General features: G+C 40.9%; 1 protein-coding gene and 1 long non-coding RNA gene across 3 annotated transcripts in view; one reads left to right on the forward strand and one right to left on the reverse strand.

The window, feature by feature from the left end:
• Positions 1-16,390, reverse strand: part of LOC138033507 (uncharacterized) — a 24,256-nt gene extending 7,866 nt beyond the window's left edge. The window contains exons 1-2 of the long non-coding RNA XR_011128614.1: positions 16,274-16,390; positions 3,005-3,271 (exon numbers count right to left, since the gene is read on the reverse strand). This is a non-coding gene — a long non-coding RNA (uncharacterized lncRNA). The remainder of the gene's footprint in view (positions 1-3,004; positions 3,272-16,273) is intronic.
• LOC138033505 (uncharacterized) lies at positions 14,093-18,921 on the forward strand. 2 transcript variants are annotated; one of them, XM_068881259.1, is made up of 3 exons: positions 14,093-15,554; positions 16,340-16,375; positions 17,556-18,921. In XM_068881259.1, the coding sequence occupies exon 1, from the start codon at positions 14,207-14,209 to the stop codon at positions 15,551-15,553; it is 1,347 nt and encodes a 448-aa protein (XP_068737360.1). In that variant the 5' UTR covers positions 14,093-14,206; the 3' UTR covers position 15,554; positions 16,340-16,375; positions 17,556-18,921. The 2 variants fall into 2 exon arrangements, with proteins under 2 accessions (XP_068737360.1, XP_068737359.1); XM_068881258.1 differs by having other exon boundaries at positions 16,340-18,921.
• Positions 18,922-20,000: the final 1,079 nt, after the last annotated feature.

The raw sequence follows: 20,000 nt of genomic DNA on the forward strand, positions 1-20,000 counted from the left end.
TGTCTACAGAGGTGGTTGAAACGAACGCCTCTGAATCGCAGAACGGTTTTCGAAAAAATCGTGGAACAGTTGATATGATATTTGCCGCTAGGCATATCCAGGAAAAGTGCATTGAACAGAACAAAGGTTTAATTGCAGTATTGATTTCATTGACCTAAACAAGGCTTTTGAAGCTCTTTGGTTAGTGTTGGAAAAGCAAGGTGTTCCAAAGAAATTTCTGTCAGTACTCCGCCAGTTTCATAGCGGCATGACTGGTAGAGTTTGTGCAAATGCTGCTTTCTCAGATTCTTTTGAAATAGATACGGGTGTGAAAAAGGGGTGCTGTATTGCACCAAGCTTATTCGCACTGTACTTCGATGCTATGATAGGCGAAGCCTTCCGCGGTTCAAATTTTGGTATTAACATCAAATACCGCATTGATGGACGTTTGTTCAGATTGTCAAGACTACAGGCTGAGACATAAATAAAATATACCAAATTCAGAGATCTCCTATTTGCAGATGACTGCGCCCTCTTTGCTCACACAGAGATTGAACTTCACAATTTAATGACCTCGTTTGCGGAAGCTGTAGTAAAAAACTTTGGCCTCACTGTAAGCATTAAGAAGACCGAAGTGCTACATCAGCCATCACCTACAAATATTGCTGTTCCAGCCCCTGAAATCTCGATTGATCACAGACAGTTGAAAAACTGCCGATCATTTACTTGCCTTGGTAGTATCCTCTCCAACAACGGTCAGCTTGATCAGGAAATCAACAGAGAAGGAGAAAACCCTGTGTCCCTCCGTAGAATCACAGTTAATGAAAATCAGACTACGTTGGGTTGGCCAGGTAGCTAGAATGGAAGACAACAGAATGCCGAAACAAATATTGTACGGAGAGCTTGAAGAAGGAAGAAGAGGAAGAGGCAGACCGAAACTTCGGTATAAAGATCTGGTAAAAAAGGACATCAGTTTGACAGGGATCCCTGTTGATGGTTGGGAACAGCTGGCAAATCGGCGCGAGCGATGGAGGAGAAGGATCAATGAAGGAGTTGAACGATTTGAGAACGAAAGAGCTAACAGAGTTAAGGAAGCCAGACTAAGACGATAAAATCCGGAACTTGCTGCACCTTGTGAATTTGCTGTGGAATCTGCCAGAGGCCCTGTGCCAGTGCAGCCGGTTTGGCAGCACACAATAGAAGTCATCGCAATTGATCTTGAGATACCATTTTTACCACCCCAAACTCGGGCGTCTCCGAAACACGGAGTGTCATCCATTATAAAAAGATCTTTTCCCTCCAAAAAAATTAACATTAAGAAAGGATTAAACGAAAAGGAAAAAAAAACCTTGGGTCTCCAGATGGCTCTCTCTCTCGAGGGTAGGCTGCAGACGACTGCAGACCCTAACCCCTCTCTCGTCCACTACCACACCCCCTCGAAAGAAATTGCTCGCAGGCTAGTCTCCCTCGCAGCCGTTTCTAGTGTCAGTCGTCACGCAACGCTCTCCGCCATAAACAAAGAGGATCGTTGCGTGACAACACTAATAACAGCTGGGAGCGTCAGACTACTAGCAGGAATGAGGGCGAGATATTATTACCAATAAGGATAATTTTATACGATTGTATACCTGTTCCAGCATTTTGATTGTAATTTTAAGATTATTTACTTTGTGAGCAAGCCATATTGCGAAATAAGCAAAAAAATGAATACAATAATTTTACTTCAAATTTGAAACGATTCTTCGTAGCCTGCGAAGCTGGCAGGATGTTTAATCACGGGATTATTTAAACACGCGCGAGTAAATCGATGGCCAAAATACAATAGAGCAACCACCGATACATAAATAATTCCGCGAAAAAATTTCCGCCCGCTACGCAGTCTACTTAATCGGGAAACTAGCTTCGAGAGAAAGACATCCTAGATAGACTATATGAGACCTCGGGTATAACTTCGATGTATCGTTTAGGTGGTGGTGGTGGCGGCGGCGGATGATATTTCAGTGGAAGGAGTTCGAAGAATTTTAACGGTACATCTGGAAATGGCGGAGAAGGTGGCAGAGGATTTTTTCAAGGAGGAGAGAGCGGACGAGCCCTACGCCACGATGCCACTGGAGGGTTTGGAGGGGGTGCTGGGGCACGTTGGAAGTGGAGGGGGTGCTGGAGGTGGTTGAGGTTACCCTGGGGGAGGGAGCAGGAAGGCAATATCCAACTCTTGTGGGGAAGGGGGAGGGGAGGATCTTACAACGCGGGCAAAAATAGACACAATCAGTCTGGCTACAGTGGTGGGCATGGTCGAGTAACTATAACATTTACCTGAAAAAGTGTGAATTAAAAAGGACTTCAACATTTTCGCGCAAACGTTCTGCGCATCTGGAGACAGTCGGGTTTTCTATATAGGTGGTGGTTACTAATACAGGGATATTTTTGCGCGGTTTAACAGGGTTTTCGACAGTTTTGTAAAGCAGCGGACATACTTCTTAAGCACCGGCCGTGACTTTTTTTTTTTCGCGAGCTACCTACAGGGGACAGGGTCATGCCTTTCATCCCTGTTGGCCTCGCTTTCAAACGTAAACATCAAAAGAATATTTAACAATTTTCATTGAACGAGGCCAAAAGGGCCACTTTGCAAGCAAACAAAAGAATACAAAAATGGCGGCCATAAGGCATGAGTGGAAACGGATTTCCCAACACTAACAATTGCCGATTAAATTACTATAAGTTGTCAACTGCAAATAGTCGTCGATAACCGTTCTCGTTGTAACATATGCTTTGGATTTGTTTGCGGTTCTCCCAGATTCAATTCTACCACGCTTTGTAAATAGCCAACTGGTTGTCTCCTGCCAGTTAGGGTTCTTAATCATGTTTCTTTCAAATTATTAAAAGTGGGTGTGCCTGTGAACTAGCTTGATAGCTAAGTGCACTTCCACTATAAACAAAGCATGACAACTTTCCTCGTGTGTAAAGGTCCTAAAACCAGTCACTAGTCCAAAACAGACCCTGTAGATCTCAGAGAACCTCCACTCACCTATTTTTATCAAGTTAGTTGGCTTCATTGATAGCGGCTCAGTCTCCTTTTCCATTGACTTTCTTGAGAACGGGTGACAGAAGACTTTTGTATGTCTCGCAACCCACTTCGACTTAACTGTCGTCGCCGCTCGTGAACGAAACAAACGGGAAACAAAAGTGGTTTTCGATAAATGTGTTCCATGTTTGGCATGACCTTGACTAGAACAAGACCTGACACCTAACTGCTTCTGTACCAGAAAATTGGCGAGGTCGCAGAAGTTAAAACCTGAAAGAAAGAATATATGAAAGGTTTTGACGACGGCCTTGGCTAACAGCAAATCATTTGTTGCGCGCCAACGCAAGAGAATCTTACACTTCCTGCTTTTTTTCAAAACCGTTCGCACAAAACCGGCTATAGGTTCTTCCCCCGTTGTATAACGTGACAAAATGGAATACTGGCGAACAAACAATGAAAAGAAGTTTACATTGCCGAAATTCTCGTCGTATTCTCGTCGCAACCGGTTAGAGGTCTATTTTTCGATGCTGGCCGAATGAATCACGGCCACACGAAACGAGACAATCTCGTCCCTAAAGTCCGCTCTTCTTTTGGTAAGCAGCTTGGTGCCGACGAACACCGTTTTGGAAGTGACCGAGGCAGAAATCGATGCTTTAGTCGACAATACATGGAAAAGTTGTTGACCCTGGAGTTGTTAATAAAACAATTATTCTACTCGGGCTTGCTGAATATAAAATGATTATAACCATCTCGGCCTACACGCCTCGTTGGCTATCTATCACTTCATATCCAGCTCGCCCTCGTAGAATAATTGTTAATTATCTATTGATCGAGACTTGGACCGATGAAGTTGCTAGAGATTTAGCACCGTGGTTATGGCAAACAGGAAAGGTCGAGACATCCTGTAGCTATCCCAGACTGCTATTTCCATTGGTCCCTATGACTTGTAGCTTCTTTTGCAATCAGGGCTGGGTGCATTGTTTCCATGGTATCATCTATTGTTTCGTTCTCCAATCACAGACCGCGTGCACGTGTGGGAAGCCGCAAGACCTCCAGAAAGGTCGGACTGAAATTTGCGTTTTGCCAAAAATGAAAGACACTTGTTTGATCCGTACAGCTTCATTTCTTGCATGCTAACTTTGGATACCGAGGAATGCCTTAAAGGGGCGAAGAAAGTTAGAATTAAGCATCGCGCTTACGTGAAACGGTAAACGCGATACCGTGGGCTGCTGCTTGTCATGTAAAGCATGAAAATGATGTTACTGTAACTCGCCTCTCTCTTTTGAAAAGGTGGTTGATACTTGCTGCTAACACGCAAGAAATGAGCTCATATGAAACGAGTTTATTCCATTTTTGGCAAAACGCAAATTTTAGTCCGACGTTTGCCGTTTGACGAAAACATGATGCTTAATCTCTCTAATAGAGCGTTTTCACATGACGTCACGGCGGCCATGTTGGTGTTCCAAAACAAAGAAATGGCGGCCATGATGGTGTACCAAACTATTCCTCGGGAATTGAACTCTATTTTTATGCAAATACTTTCTTTTGTTTCATTAATCCAATATGGCTGCTGGTCACGTGAGTGAAAACGCTATATAGAGCGTTTTCACATGACGTCACGGCGGCCATGTTGGTGTTCCAAAGCAAAGAGATGGCGGCCATGATGGTGTACCAAACTATTCCTCGGGAATTGAACTCTATTTTTATGCAAATACTTTCTTTTGTTTCATTAATCCAATATGGCTGCTGGTCACGTGAGTGAAAACGCTATATAGAGCGTTTTCACATGACGTCACGGCGGCCAGGTTGGTGTTCCAAAACAAAGAAATGGCGGCCATGATGGTGTACCAAACTAATCCTCGGGAATTGAACTCTATTTTTATGCAAATACTTTCTTTTGTTTCAGTAATCCAATATGGCTGCTGATCACGTGAGTGAAAACGTTCTATTCTCTATTTTCACATAATTTTCTCCATAATACACTTTGTTTGCCCCCAAATTTTGCATTTTCAATGCTCTTGGGGATACTGAATATTCCCATGAGCATTTGAAAACAAGGTTTTGGCAAAATTTGGGGGCAAGCAATGTTTATTATAGCGAATGTGAAAATAGAGAATAAGATAATTTTCACACTTTTATGACTAACGGAAGCCTGCCGCTTCGCGTTTGCCATTTCACGTAAAACGGGATACAAAGTCTCTAACGGTTGCAATATGTGGTAAACAGGAGTCCATCAAATGGACCCTCTACTTACAAATAATCTCTTCCAGACTATAGAACCGCTTTTTCCCCGCAAAAAGTGTATTCCAGCGTGATGCGTGTTTATTGGGTTCTATGACGTAAAACAATAGCACTGTCATAGCTCTGTTTTGATTGGGCGTCCACACAGTGAAACAAGTGAAGGAAAATTTGGCATACGCAAGCGTAGTAACGTCGGAGAAGATCTCGTAAGATTCAAGATGGCGTGCGAATCGTAGTGCTTCCGTTTCGCTTCGGTTACCGAGAAGCCATTTTTTTGGGTAAACTCGCTTGAGTATTCAACTTGTATGGTAGATGTTCAAACAATTGTTCACCTCAGTGGCGGTGAATAATTATTGTTGGCTATTCCGATAAGTATTTCTTTGGTCTATTGGTTATTCCGCCTTTGTGCTACATATCGAAAAAAACTCTTTAGCTTCGATGAAAGAGAAGAATATTTCCCTCTTCTTCATTGAAAATTTGTTTAATATATACTTAGAACTCATTAGCACAGTTGTAAAGAAAATATATCCCTTTCCTTGAAGGCCCATTTACACAGGCGGTTTTTGTCGCAGCAACTTGATGCAAATTTTGTCGCGCTCAAGTATAAACCGGGTGCGATTTCAATGCGATTTGACACCGCGATAAACCACGATTTGAGTGCAACTCACGAAAACACAGTAACTTAAAATAGCAGTTTCGCTACAGCGCACAGTGCATACGCTTTGTTTTCAAAGTGGCAGCTCAAATTGTCTATTTTTTTGCGTTGACTCGCCTGTTGTTCTAATTATTCAAGTGAGCATAAGTCTTGTAACAATTTAATAAAAGGGAGAAAACTGAAACAAATACCAGTATTGAGTAGTTGAATTGCTTCTTCATCTTTGCTTTTAAAGACCTGCAAGGCCACCGCTCTCTTGTCACAGTCTTGCCATTTATAATCTGCACAACTAGTCTTAAACAAACATGGATAATTTTGCCACAATTCAGTCAGTGCCGCTTCTTTATTTTAAGTGAACGAACGGTTTTTTGGTCGCTTTTTCTCCGCCATGACGCTGCGTGACAACACCTCCCGAGGGGTCACTCGTGAAAAGGCAACTTGAGTGCAACAAAATTTGCATCAAGTTGGTACCAGAAATAAAATCTCTCAACCTCGTTCCCAGGGCTTTTGGCTGCCAAGGGTAGGAAAAAGCCCTGGGAACGAGCAATTCTACACTAAACGATAGGCCATTTTCGAAATATCAATATTCAGCTTGATAGTGAGGCAGAGAGGGCAAAAACAATAGAAACAAGTTGTAATGAATGTGAAGGATATTAGCACATCATCCACGTCATCTAAACCTCTCTTTCAAGCTGAATTTTAATATATCGAAAGTGGTCTATTAACCGGTATGTGCTGGGCTTTTAGAGGGTCGTGAATAAACTGGTGCGACACTTCATGACCAATACATAACGTTGCGTTAGGCTGCCGAGCTGAAGATGCTAAAAGTCTATAAAATGTCACCCTCGACGGTCCTTAATGGTCTCCTTAATGACTAATCATGCATTCTCAGTTAAACAGGTGCATACGCTAAACAGTGCAGCTTAGTACTTAACAGGGCAAACGATATACTTCAGGCGCATGGATGATCGATTTTTCGCCTCCTTTTTTTTTTTTTTTTGCCCGAAAGTTGTTTTTATGTATTGGTCACAACGTGTCCCACATGACGATGTGGGGATCCACTTCAGTCATAGACCTCTTCCATAATGGCGGCCAAATAAAATATTCTTTTGTTTTAATGCTAATAAACCTTACTCGCCTCGCTACGACGAGCAAATTTCAAAAGAATATTTGTTTCAAAATTAAATCAGGGCAGTAGGTCTAATTAACATAAAAACAAAAGAATGAAAAAGTGGTTGCCATTTATGAAAGTGGTCGATAACCCTTGGCAGAGGGTTTAGCCAAACCCGTTCTCGGGATTTTGAGCCAACTCTTGTGGAGAGAAACTTTGGGAACAAAGTTAAAGTTAAGATTTAACAGATTTAAGCATCTTGAAATTTTCTGTTCGTTTTTCATCCCTAATTTACGCTGCTTGGCCGGATACGTTTTTCTCTAAGAACCACGGGCCACCCATCTCGTCAATCGATTTGATCTGGCCTAATATCACGTGATTTCACTTCCGGTCTCCTCAAATGGTAGGCATTTTTGCTCAGCTCGTCATGACAACAACAATGGTCCTTATTGGAGTTGAGCCTGCACGCAAATTTTCTTTTGTTTAAAACTACATGCAAAAGAGGCTCAAGGGTCAATTCGATACAAAATGACCCCTTAGCCTCGTTCATGTGGCTAAACCGCTGATAACTCCGATAAGGGCTATTCTATTCACAGATCATTACAGCTTGTGCTTTTCTAAGTAAGTTTAAAAGTGAGGGGGGGGGGGGGGTGGGGGAAGTAAGTTTTAAAGTGGGGGGAAGGGCGGAGGGGGTGGGGAATGCTAGGTTTTGGTATGGATCACGGAAGTGTGAGGTGATGGAGATGAGGTTTAGGAGAAAACAACACCGTAGAAAAAAAGCGGGGGGCTATAGCCCCCTCTCCAGCCCCTCCCTCTCCGCGCCCATGTTAGACTGCTCTCAGTCCCTTTTTACTCGTGGATATAATTCCACGAGTTTTGGTGAGGTTCTTTATGCAAATGTGTCAGTCCTGTGTAACCGGAAGTTCGATCTAATAAGCCAATGAATCAGGATGGATAATCACAACACAGCTTAGAAAGCTGTGACTTCCTGTTCGCGTGGTTGTGTGCCGCCATTGCTGTATGTCGCTTTTATACTTAAGTGTTGGAGCACCTTCCGCTGCATTTAGAAGCAAGAAACGGAAGAATTAAAGAAATGGCTTTCTTCGAAGGTGAAGCAAAATATTCTGAACCAGTACAGATTCGTGCAATTAATTGTGCACCGCCTTTCACTGACCAACGCGAAGACTTTAATACATGTAGAAATGGAATCGACAGACACATGGTGAGAAGACAGTCCCTGTTCATCCCCTAAGCTCACGGGGGATAAGTAAATTCCATGTGGAAGGTGACTGCCATTTGGAGACTAACATCGAAGCTATCAAAGTATACCAATGTTTATCAAAGCTATCACGAATTTTTGCAAGCTATATCATCAAAGCCACATGAATACAACTTGAACAACATCCGTGACATGAAAAACAGTGAGGCAACCAAGCAATCCATGCTTCCAGACACTAGTACTTGTGTGGTGGACCATAATGAAGAACTGTAGAAAGACACGGTCACTGATTATGTAACGAAAACTGATGAGAAATCCGTACCAATCTCCTGCGATAGAGCAAGGGCTGAGGCAGTACATGTACATGCTCCCCGGGACAGAGAACCTTCCAGGATTAATTCCTTACAAGAAAACGTCGAGCTTGTTTCAGAAAGACGCGGTAATTACAAAGTGTATGGTGCATTATTTAAATAAGGACGTAACGAGGTCGTCTGAGTTGAGGAAGTGTTTATCTCTTGCTTTTGGAAAATATTATATCTCTATACCTAGACCGCAACTCAGACATAACAATCTTCGAGAGTAGGAGATTCTAATCGTCATTTTTATCTTATTATCCGCAGGACTGCTAAACACAAAAAGACTTGTCAGTTCTATTGTGTATTCAAGATCAATCTGCTACTACGCATTCGACAAAATTGAACCAACAAAATGAGAATTATTGTCTATCAAGAGAAAAGCTATTGATATCAGGAGACATTGAATCAAACCCAGGCCCTGTTGCTCATGGAACGAGTACACATACAGCACAACATACAGCACATACAACACTGAGAAATCCTTCCATAGTACTGTTGCGGGCTCGATTAGCTCAAAAAGGATTGAAGGCACTAGAATGTACCTCACATGGTTCATGCTTCTTTTCTTCTGTTGCCCACCAGTTATACAATGATCCTTCCTATCACATGAATGTGCGTGCTGCTGGAGTTGAATCCATCAGAAACAACCGTCAAAACTTTATTGGACCCATTACAGAGCAATTGTGCATTTCTTGTCACAGCAACATACATGGTGTGATGCACTTATTGTGCAAGCAGCTTGCGATGTATTGAATGTTTCTATACGTATAAATCAATCCATTGAGGGGTGGGCACCAGTAACTGTTATCAGTCATATAAGCGGACAACAGGGAACTACTGTGAACACTGGACATCTAGATGGAAGACACTATGTTTCTGCATTTCAGTTAGATTATTACAATGACAGTATTTCAGGTAATGAAATCAGCAGTGTTACCAATGTCAACAATAATATTATTCAGAGCCTGGTAATAATCGATTAATTAACGATGGCCAAAAACGATGTGAGTGTCAGTAATAATTTCTACAAAGCAGTGGCAAAAAAGAGCTTATATGAGAGAATCTATCAAGCGGAAGAGACAAAATCACTTGAAGAGTTCCATGAGAGAAAAGAAAAACAATGCAAAACGCCAAAACAAATCTGAAAATATTAACGCAGCAAGGGAATAGGAAAAGAAAAGCAATCCAGAACATATCAGGGACCTAAACAGAAAAGCATAAAACCATTTAAGGAAAGCTATGCAGAGCTTAAGGCTAAACCAAACTGAAATTTGTCAAGGTCAAGACTCTATTAGACATTCCATGTCAAAAGTGATTCAATCTTTTTCGTGATAAGATAACACATGGCCCTGAATATAATGCACTTGTTGTGATCAGTTATAGTTCAGATCATCTGTTTCTAAGTGTAACGGTATCAAATATAATGATAATTATTCGCAAGGTTTGTTGGAGGAATGTATACCTGGCACAAAAAGTGTTAATATTACTGAATGGATCTGTTCTACTTGCTAAACCTGATGACATTAACAATGACCTGGCAACAAAAATCAGACCTTATTAAAAATTACCCTGTCATCTGTGCAACGAACTTTGAACACATGGTACAGCTCTTTATAGAGGATGTGTTAACGAGTAATCTTATGCCTATTGGAGAAATAGTATACTTATTTCACAGGGTTAAATTCCAGCAATGGGGATTACCTCACATACACGCATTATTTTGGGTATCTAGTTGCAAATGAGAGCCCACCGTGCTGTAGCACAATTATCCAATTATCAATGATAATGCATAAAGAAAACTTCAGCCTGCCAATTTTAAACAATCGCGGTAACTTTCATATCCACAAGTAACGACAGTGGCATTTTGATTAGTTAGTCGAACCGCCCGCTTAGGTCACGCAAGCGAGACGAGGGGAGAATGGTGATAGAGAGAGATACAGGGACTGCACGATCTTCTGTAAGCAACGCGCTCAAAATCTCCCGTTGCACCAACGAGGATTTCAGATTGGTCCGATGACAATGGACCGCTGTCAGATATTTTTGACGAGTTAGTCACTTCTTGTCAGATTGTGGCGCCAATCTGTCTTCGATTTTCCCTCGGTAAAGAGAAGCACGATATATGGCTTTTGCGGTTTCGATCATTTATCCCTTCAAATGGCTAACACATTGATTCCAAACACGAACAGAAACTTGTGGTCGAAGCTCTCCTATCGGGCAAGTATTTTATACAACAATAAAAGCAAGATGACACACGCTAACACCAACCCGATGTGGCCAACACATCACGCATGCGCACAACCATTTCACCCGGTCAATTAGCAGCCATGGACAGCTGTTTCGGCCTTTTGGGCCTCATCAGCATGGTACATGTATGGCATGTGCACACATGTACCACATGTGTACCACATGTATGGCATGTGAAGCTACTACTTAGAGGGGTGCTATACACATCCGCCTGGTATGTTAGTAACGCCATGCTGATGAGGCCCACAAGACCGAAACAGCTGTCCATGGCTGCTAATTGACCGGGTGAAATGGTTGTGCGCATGCGTGATGTGTTGGCCACACCGGATTGGTGTTAGGGTGTGTCATCTTGCTTTAATTGTTGTAAGTGTTTTATGCCTGTGCTACTGACTGGTTTCGGCAAGACCATTATTTATGAGAGCTTTGTAATTTTAAATCCGGGCTTAAATGGTAATAGTTCCTTGTCGCAGCATCACCGAAGACCAGATTCGGTCAAACGATTGTCTATGCATGGGTAGTTGCCTTTGAGAAGAAACGCAATTTGTTAAAGGTCATGGCTTCAAACAAGTATTGCGTCATCTTTTCTGCAGAGCAAGCTCTGTCTTCTGACTTCAATGATTTAATTGTAGATGATGAGTCGTCCGTTCTAAACAAGAATTTGTCCCTGATAGCTGTAGAGGAACATCACACCGCCGAAACTTGCCAAAACACTTCAACATTAAATTAAATTAAATACAGTAGTTTCTCTGCGCTTTCCTCTCCGAATAGTTGACTGAATTCGACATGCACATAAATATTCTCACGCCGTTTTTAGTTTATTTACATTAGCAACACAAGACGCAAAACCATCTGTCATCACTTTCACTTATAGGCCTTTTCCAAATTCATGTCTGCATCCTCTTCAAAGAGAGTTTAAGTCTGTTTTCTTATGAAAATTACTATTCATTCATATGTAAGTAGAACTAATTACCATAACAAAAAACTTCGCACTTAGACTCGCTTTGAAGAAGAGGCAGACATGAACTCGGAAATGGCCTATTAGATTAGCAGATTCTGAACGCATCGGTTATAGAAGATCGTACATTCCCTGTATCTCACTCTCTCTTCATCACCATTCTCTCCCCCCCGCTCCCCGGCTCCCTTGCGTGACCAAAGCGGGCGGTTCGACCAACTCAGAAGAGACTGCGAGCAGTCTACGCCCATGACTGTGTTCATGTCGGTTTCTCCTCCGCTTGGGCCGCCTGTCTGCCTTTGCTATGGTAGTCCACGTGTCGTTTTACCCACCCCGCACCCCAAGAAAAAAACGGGAGGGAAGGAACGACGTTCGCTCCCTCTCGTTATCTCTCTGGGGGCTACTGATCTGGCTTCCCATGAGCTTCTGTCTCGATGACATTGACTGAATTCAATGCTCCGCGCTTTCGATTCGTAACAGGCGAACACGATTCCCTAATTATCCTTTTAAGATCGTATCACTAAAAACTTCTTGGTTGATGCGCAATAGATTCCTCACCCCTCCTCTGCAAAGTAGAACATTTTCCACCATTTTTTTGCTATTATTAAACAGCACATGCACTGGCCTGAGTAGCTGAGAGCAATGTCGTTTCCAGAGCTCACGTATCTTTTGGTCAGCTCCAAGACACGGAGCTCTGGAATAATCAATTTCCGAAACTCCAAGATTTTAGGAGTTCCGGTTTCACCGAAACGTGAAATGGGGCGATCATTAGGACTCAATGGCTTGAGAAGCAGCGACAAATCTTCGTGTTTACAAGTTTAGTTGGAGATTTTTGCGCAACAGTCGCAAATCACAAGCTATTTTACACTCGATAGTTTACGCATGAGCAGTTTGATAAATCAATTAGCCAATGACGGAGCCAATGATGAAATTGACCTTGTACAGGGATTCTAAAAGCTGACGTTTCGAGCGTTAGCCCTTTGTCAGAGCGAACCGCGGAATTATGGGTTGTGCGTAGTTTTTACAGCAGAGTAGGAGCTACAGCATTTGTGGTAACACAGCAATATGAAAAACAGGAATACATTAGTTAAACGAAAAGCGTTCGTTAATACCGTGGGGATTAAGGGTGCCGATTTAGAAGATGAATTTTTGTTCCAGATTCCAATAGCGTAGCTCCGACTCTACTATAAAAACTACACACAACCCACAATTCCTCGATTCGCTCTGACAAAGGTCTAACGTCCGAAACGTCCGCTTTTAGAATCCCTGTACGGTGTTCAATTTACATTACCAACTCCGTTGAAAGAACCAAATTTTTGTGTACTACTTCCCCACCGACGCAGCACCACAGTTTCTTCAGGAACTACCCCCTTTCGCCAATGAACACAGTTTTGAAAATTGATTATTCCAGAGCTCCGTGTATTGGCGCTGACCAAAAGACGCGTGAGTTCTGGGGACGAGATTGGCGTGAGAGGCAATCTCCTACCCAGAGTCCTCGGGCTTTTTGGCCAGCGGGTGAGCGCCCGGAGAGACTCTGGGATAATCCACTCTATTTTCCCAGAAAACTTGGGTTCCGGTCTTATTACGTATGCTTGAGTTTAAACGGAAGCCGAAAAGAAAAAACCGTAAACCGTAGAAATCGCGGGTTGAAAGTGTTCGAGAAACAAGAATTTGAGCCTTACACACAAAGAAACTGGAGAAATGATCATTGGCTTGCTGTAAGAGCAAGTGAAGATGAAACCTCTGACGCTTTCAGTAAGTGTATTTTTAGTGTTTCAGCGAACATTCCATCGTTCAGAATGCCATCGTGGAAGCAACACGATCGACAAATTTTTTGTGGAAACGACACAAATGCCCTCTTCTACTACAATTTGATGTTTCCGTAATTCTGAATGGCTTCGACAAGACCTTATTCCACGGATTTCTCCTCAAAGAGACTGATGTATTGTTTTCCCACGGTACTTTTGCAACAGCAACAGTAATCACTTTTTAGCGGCGTGGGAAAATTCCCGTGCGGTATAAGACATAATTTAAACCTCGTGGTCTTACTATTTTTGTGATTTATATATTTCTGAGGTAGAAAAAATCAAACAGCACTGAAACTAGTTTAAGATTTTGAATCTCCCTCCAAATTCTGGGGCTTCCGAATTACTTACCCACTTCCTGTCGGACTGCCATTGTCACGCAGGCGGCCAATCAAAAATATAGTTCAAGTCGATTATCCCAGAGTCTCTCCGGGCGTTCACCCGCTGGCCAAGAAGCCCGCGGACTCTGGGTACGAGATTGCGTGAGAGGCGACGAAGCCGCGAGGAGAATGGGGAGGGGCGCTGTGAAACCGCCAGCTCCGCAGGCTATTCCCGCCATTTTGTCATTTTCCTTTTCTCAAACAGCACTTGCGTAATCTGAACCGAACGAGAAACAGAAGCGATGGACACCGAGTCTTCCAAATACAATATCGAGATACACAACTCTCATATCGATACACTGGTTATTGGAGATGGAAACATTGTAAATAATTTTTTTCACACGCCGCTGAATGCTGAAACTTCCACGCCAGCTCGAATGACTGCAACCCAAGATGGCGGAGAATCGAGAAAACGACGCGGTACAAAACAAAAACAGTTGAAAATTAGATTTCCGCAACGCAAATTCAAAGCAGAAGCCAAAGCAGTCGTGAAATATGTCAACGTGCCCACCATTCCACAAGTCTTTCCAAACGTTTCAGCCTCGGAGGAAAGCGATCGAGAGAACGCAAGATCTTTGCGCAAGTTCGCTGTTGTTTTGAACAAGTTGCACCCTGCTCGAGACAGCGGGAACTGGCAAAACTTTTACAACGCTGCAGAAAGTCTTTTAATGGAAAACGACGGCGACCAACAGGTAAAGATCTTAATTACGCTGGAAAAGAGTGTGGTAAAAAGCTATCACAACAACATTGAGGAGGCCGAAAGAATGGTTCTCGAAGCACTGCAGAGTCTTCAGCAATCGAAAGTGAAAGAGACAGATGTGACCGGGTTCCACTTCCTAGTAGCCATGGCGCATTGTCATCTAACAGGGTTTTATCGCCGACAAAACAAGCATGGCAAGGCGGAGGATAGTATTCGTATAGGGGATCAAAACACACAAAACTCCAACTCGCGTTATCTCAAGGCACTGATGTTCTATGAAATGGCCAGCAATTGCACAAAATACATTTCTTCTATTCCAAATGGCGCGGCTCGGGATGAACTTGTCGCTCGTGCTAAAGATTTGATGAAACAGTGTATCACTCTGTGTATTGAACTCGATAACAATGGCTCCGTTTATATACGCAAACATCATTTTGGTCTGATAAAACTAGCTTTAATGGCCCTAAATTGTCGGACAAGTGTGGCACGCAATCAAGTCCCAACGCAAAGATGTATCGATGATGCCAAAAACTGTTTGAAAACAGTGCAGGAAAAGTATGAGGCAGACATTCGTGAAGCCCCAGGCCAAAGAATACAGTTCTTGGTTGCTAAATCAGACCTGGGCTTGAGACAGCAAAATTACCAAGTTGCACACGAGAACTGCGTGAATGCTTTAGCTCTAGCAGAGGAGAGCGGATTTTTACTCGAAATTAAAGGTATAAAAGACAGATTGGAAGACATCTCGAGACTTATGGGAAAAGAGAGAAGGAGAGATCCCTTGGAAATTCACTCATCTGAGGAACGTCATGCAGATTCTTTATCGTCCAGTACATCATCATCGAAAAAGAACTCGCCATGTTCCTCAGGTTGTGAGATGGAGGTTGACTAAGGTAATAATCCCCTAATGATTACATACACCCTAATTTTGGGGCCGAGGCTGAGCGTTTAACTTCTTACAATGTAATTTCTTTTCTTTTGTGATTTGAGTCTTGAAACGCTCTTAAGATGTTCTTAAAGTTGTGTGGTACACTAAGTTCAACTACAAACTGATTTTCTCTTCAGCGTCTCATGCAATAAGAAACCGCAGTATTGATGTTAAAAAAAAAACCCTTAAGTATTTGATTAAATTGTCTTGTTGGCCAACAGTTTTACATCTGATAATGACCTAGTGTCGAAAAAATTTGGATTTTACTCTATGGAAATAATTTTTAGTCTTGTAAAAAGTTCCATAATTATCATTATTCATGAAGTGAATCTAAAAAGCAGTGGAAACAATACGTCGAGACAACGTGAATGAAACCACCTTCAACATACCACGTATATCGTCTCGATGGGGCAGAAGCAATGGGTGGACTTGTTAAACATTTTAAAAAATTTATTGCACGTATCATTTATCCATCTTAATAACCAGTATTGACACTCTGAGCTTGTACCTGGAATTTAATGATGATAACCGTAAAAATAATAGTAATAATAATTATTATAATGAGGGTGTGATAATAATAATAATAATAATAATAATAATAATAATAATAATAATAATAATAATAATAATAATAATGATGATGATGATGATGATGATGATGATGATGATTTGTATACTACTTACCTACCAACGCAGCACAACAGTTTCTTTAGAAACTACCACCTTCATTCATTTGTTGTCTCAACACAGGCATGTATGCAGCTCTCTCTAGATGGAAGAGGACTTGTAAGTGGATTCATGTTTGGTCTGTTTTCATTAAATTTTGTTAATGGTCTCTATTGATAAAAAGACAAAATACAAAAACAAGTCACTTAAGCTGTGGGCTCCACTGATATAAACACAAATCACAAAAAAAGGGTTATGTAAACTGTTTCACATGTAAAAAGTGAAGCTATGATCCTTGCAGTTAGCTTCACTTGATTTCATATCTGCATTTCATTATATGATTCATTTCATATATCATTTCATCGTTGATTCATTCATCACAGGAACACTGGAACCCACAAATGACCAGCTCCCAATGTCAGTGGCTTCACAACTCAGTTGGTTAGAGCGTCGCGCCAGTATAGTGAGGACATGGGTTCAAACCCCATTGAAGTCCTGAATTTTTCAGGCTTCTCTACGCAATTGCAGAAATTGTGTTCACAACTGGAAGGATCATAGCTTAATTCACTTGATTTCAGATCTGCAGTTCAATATATGATTCACTTCATATATCATTTCATAGCAAATTCGTTTTAGCCAGTCATAAAGAGGCCCAAAAATTAATTAGCATGTCTAAACTCATATTTCCTTAATAATAAAAAGGCTCAAAAACTATTGTCTATAAACTGCCAAGGACAGTTTATCAACAAGAAACGTTTGCTATACCCTTGACATTTTAAACCCACAGGATGCATGTTGTAAATACAGTACTCATAGCCTTAAGTCCAAACATTAATCAAGTAAGAAGGTAGAGAAAAGTTTTCTTGATAACATAAGAATTTTTTTCCCTGTGGGAAGAGATGTACAGGTATCTATTTCACCAATGTCTAGCAAGTGTAAACGAGAAACAATAACTACAAACTATTTTAAGAGAGCGGTTTTCAATTGAGTGTCGAAAGTAATTAGCAAATTATTTTGGTTTTGTATTACTTCACTCGGTCATTGGTTCAAAGTTCTTGCGCCATTTTTCAACCAATCAGAAGTGACACCAAAACCAATTGTGGCTCATGCATGCACATTTTCCAGCCCTTTGTGTCAGCTATGTGTAATTACTCCGAGTTTTGATTGGTTTAGCGGATTGTCTCCATCCTTTTTCATTGGCCAAACTAATTACTTTTGGTTTTGGTTTTACGACCCTCGATTGAAACTCGCTCTAGTTTGTACTAATTAAAATTAGTAGGACTTTTCTTTTATCCTATAGGTGTCGCCCAAGCTGAGAAAATCAAACAATAAACAATCAAGTGTAAACTTAGTGCTATGGAAGGATCAATAACTGATGAACAAACCTTAAATAATAATTATTGAAGATTTATTATTCAAGTTAAGTATTTCTTACAGTCATTTAGTTTAAATTTGACTAAACTTTTTATTTGTGTTATTATTTTATTATTTATTATTGGGAACATGGCTGGCACGGTGGTGAGAACACCCTCCTCCAAAACCAACACTTGATTTGAGTAATAATAATTACTCAGTTAAATTGACTTGAGTTCTATGTACAGTGATCGTCATGCACATGTGATTATTGTATAGAATATGTGTAGTATGAATAACAAATATCATTAAAATATATTAAATATCATTTCATTATAACTGTCAATATGAGCGCTATTATGTAAGGTGTCAAATATTACTTATTACTTTCTTCAATCTGTAAGCATTTTTTAGGCCTTGTACGAATAAAAATCAGTGTCTGCTTTACTCTTAAATGGACATAAATGCATTATGTGCAGCATTGCCCACCGAGGGAATCACATAATTTCAAGTGCAATTTCAAAAAAAAACTGGCACAAGTATTTTTCAAATTAAGACCAAGAAAATTGCTCCCCTGTAAGAAGAAGTCTCTTTTCTTTTTGCATTCGCTGGGCTGACAAGTACGGGAAAAGAAACCTCTGCCATGAGTCGAAACTTGCTTTGATCCAACCGCTGTTTACAACCTTGGAAGTCACTCTTCAAACTGCATGCTCCATCATGATACATTTGTTGACAGTGACTTGAACCCGGTGTATCCCACGCTTTAATTCCTTCACAGTAATAGACCTTTTTCGCTTTTACATTTTGTTTTCCCAATATAGATCATGTGAATAATACTCAGGAGGTTTGGTCCTTTGTTCTGTTCATTAATGAGTGCATGCAAGCATGAATATGCCTGCATGCACTCTTTTAAATGAACAAAACAAAGGACCAAGCCTCCTGAATATTATCACATGATCTGTATTGGAAAAACGAAATGTACAAGCAAAAAAGGTCTATTCCACTGTTGACATTGAGCCCACACAACATAAAGTACCATGATGTGAGGATTAATTTGGTCAGAGTGTATTTAACCGCCATGCATGCTTAACACAGCATGTTTTGACCCATGGCAGAGGTCTTGTTTCCTGCAGCCCTGCCAGTGAATGCAAAAAGAAAACTTAAGAGACCTCTGCTAGCAGGGAAGAAAATTGCAGGAGCAAGTGCAATATTATTAATTTGTGCAGTGTTTGAAAAAAAATTACAAGTGCTTATTTTTTCCAAGCTGTAAAAAAAAAATCATATGATTACTTAACAATAAACAAGAAAAAATATTGCGATAGCTCATCATTATTATAATAACTATAATAACATGGGTGACAAATTACTCCTTAATCTTGGCATAAAATCTTAGTCTTAATTTAGAATTTCACATGTGAAATTACAATGTTGCCACGGCAACTTTTCATACAGTGCCAAAATGGCGTCTTATGAACGTAATTTGTCATCCATGATATAAATAGCTAACCAAATAGTATACTTGTTAAAAAAGGGAATAATTTCATTTGCATTTTGTCCAAAATCATATACCCCTCAAGAAATTATTAGATTTTGGACGAAACGCGCATGAAATTATTCCCTAATCTCAAGAGTATACCATTTGATTACCCATAATTATTATTTTGCAAAGCAATGCAAATGGGTCACATCTAATGCTTGCAAATTTTGCGCCACCTCATTTTTCCCCAGGTACTTTGGTTTTCTCCTCTCATCCAAATCAAAAGTTGTAAATAAGTTTGTTGTAATTATGTTATAAGAAAATGATTTGAAGCCAGGAGTCATATATACCTCAATGATATTTGATCGTCTAGGTGAAAGGAGTCCTGAGAAAGTCTGTTGGCAGTGACTGATGTTCCAACAACCTGAGTGGGAAGACATCTTAAGAGTCATTTTAAGAGTCAAGTCACTAGACTCTAAAGATGATTGCTGCTCAGGTTGTTGAAACGTCAGTCACTGCCAACAGTCCTTCTCAGGACTACTTTCACCCAGATGATCAAATTCCATCGAGGTTATTAATAATGTTATTACACCTAAGCCCCAATGCCTTCTTAAGAATAGTGACCAAGCCACTGGCACAGGGATGTTATTTTTGAATGACAGAGATGAAAGGGCATCATTATAGACTTAATGCATTTACCATGGAGTTATGACCCACATAACTAATAAGTTGTTGTGGTTGATGAGTTGGAACAGGAAGTTATTATTGTGCTCAATGACTGGAACAGGAAGTCCTTTATAAAAAGAAGTACCTCAGTTCACACTTATACCAGAGATGTACATAATTAGACGCACGCCCAATTTTGACATCCAACACAAAGCGTCCCTTCAAGTCAAAGCCTTTGCTATCTATTTC

The sequence above is a fragment of the Montipora capricornis genome, chromosome 14 (assembly GCF_036669925.1).
Source record: "Montipora capricornis isolate CH-2021 chromosome 14, ASM3666992v2, whole genome shotgun sequence".
In the NCBI taxonomy this organism is placed as follows: domain Eukaryota; kingdom Metazoa; phylum Cnidaria; class Anthozoa; order Scleractinia; family Acroporidae; genus Montipora; species Montipora capricornis.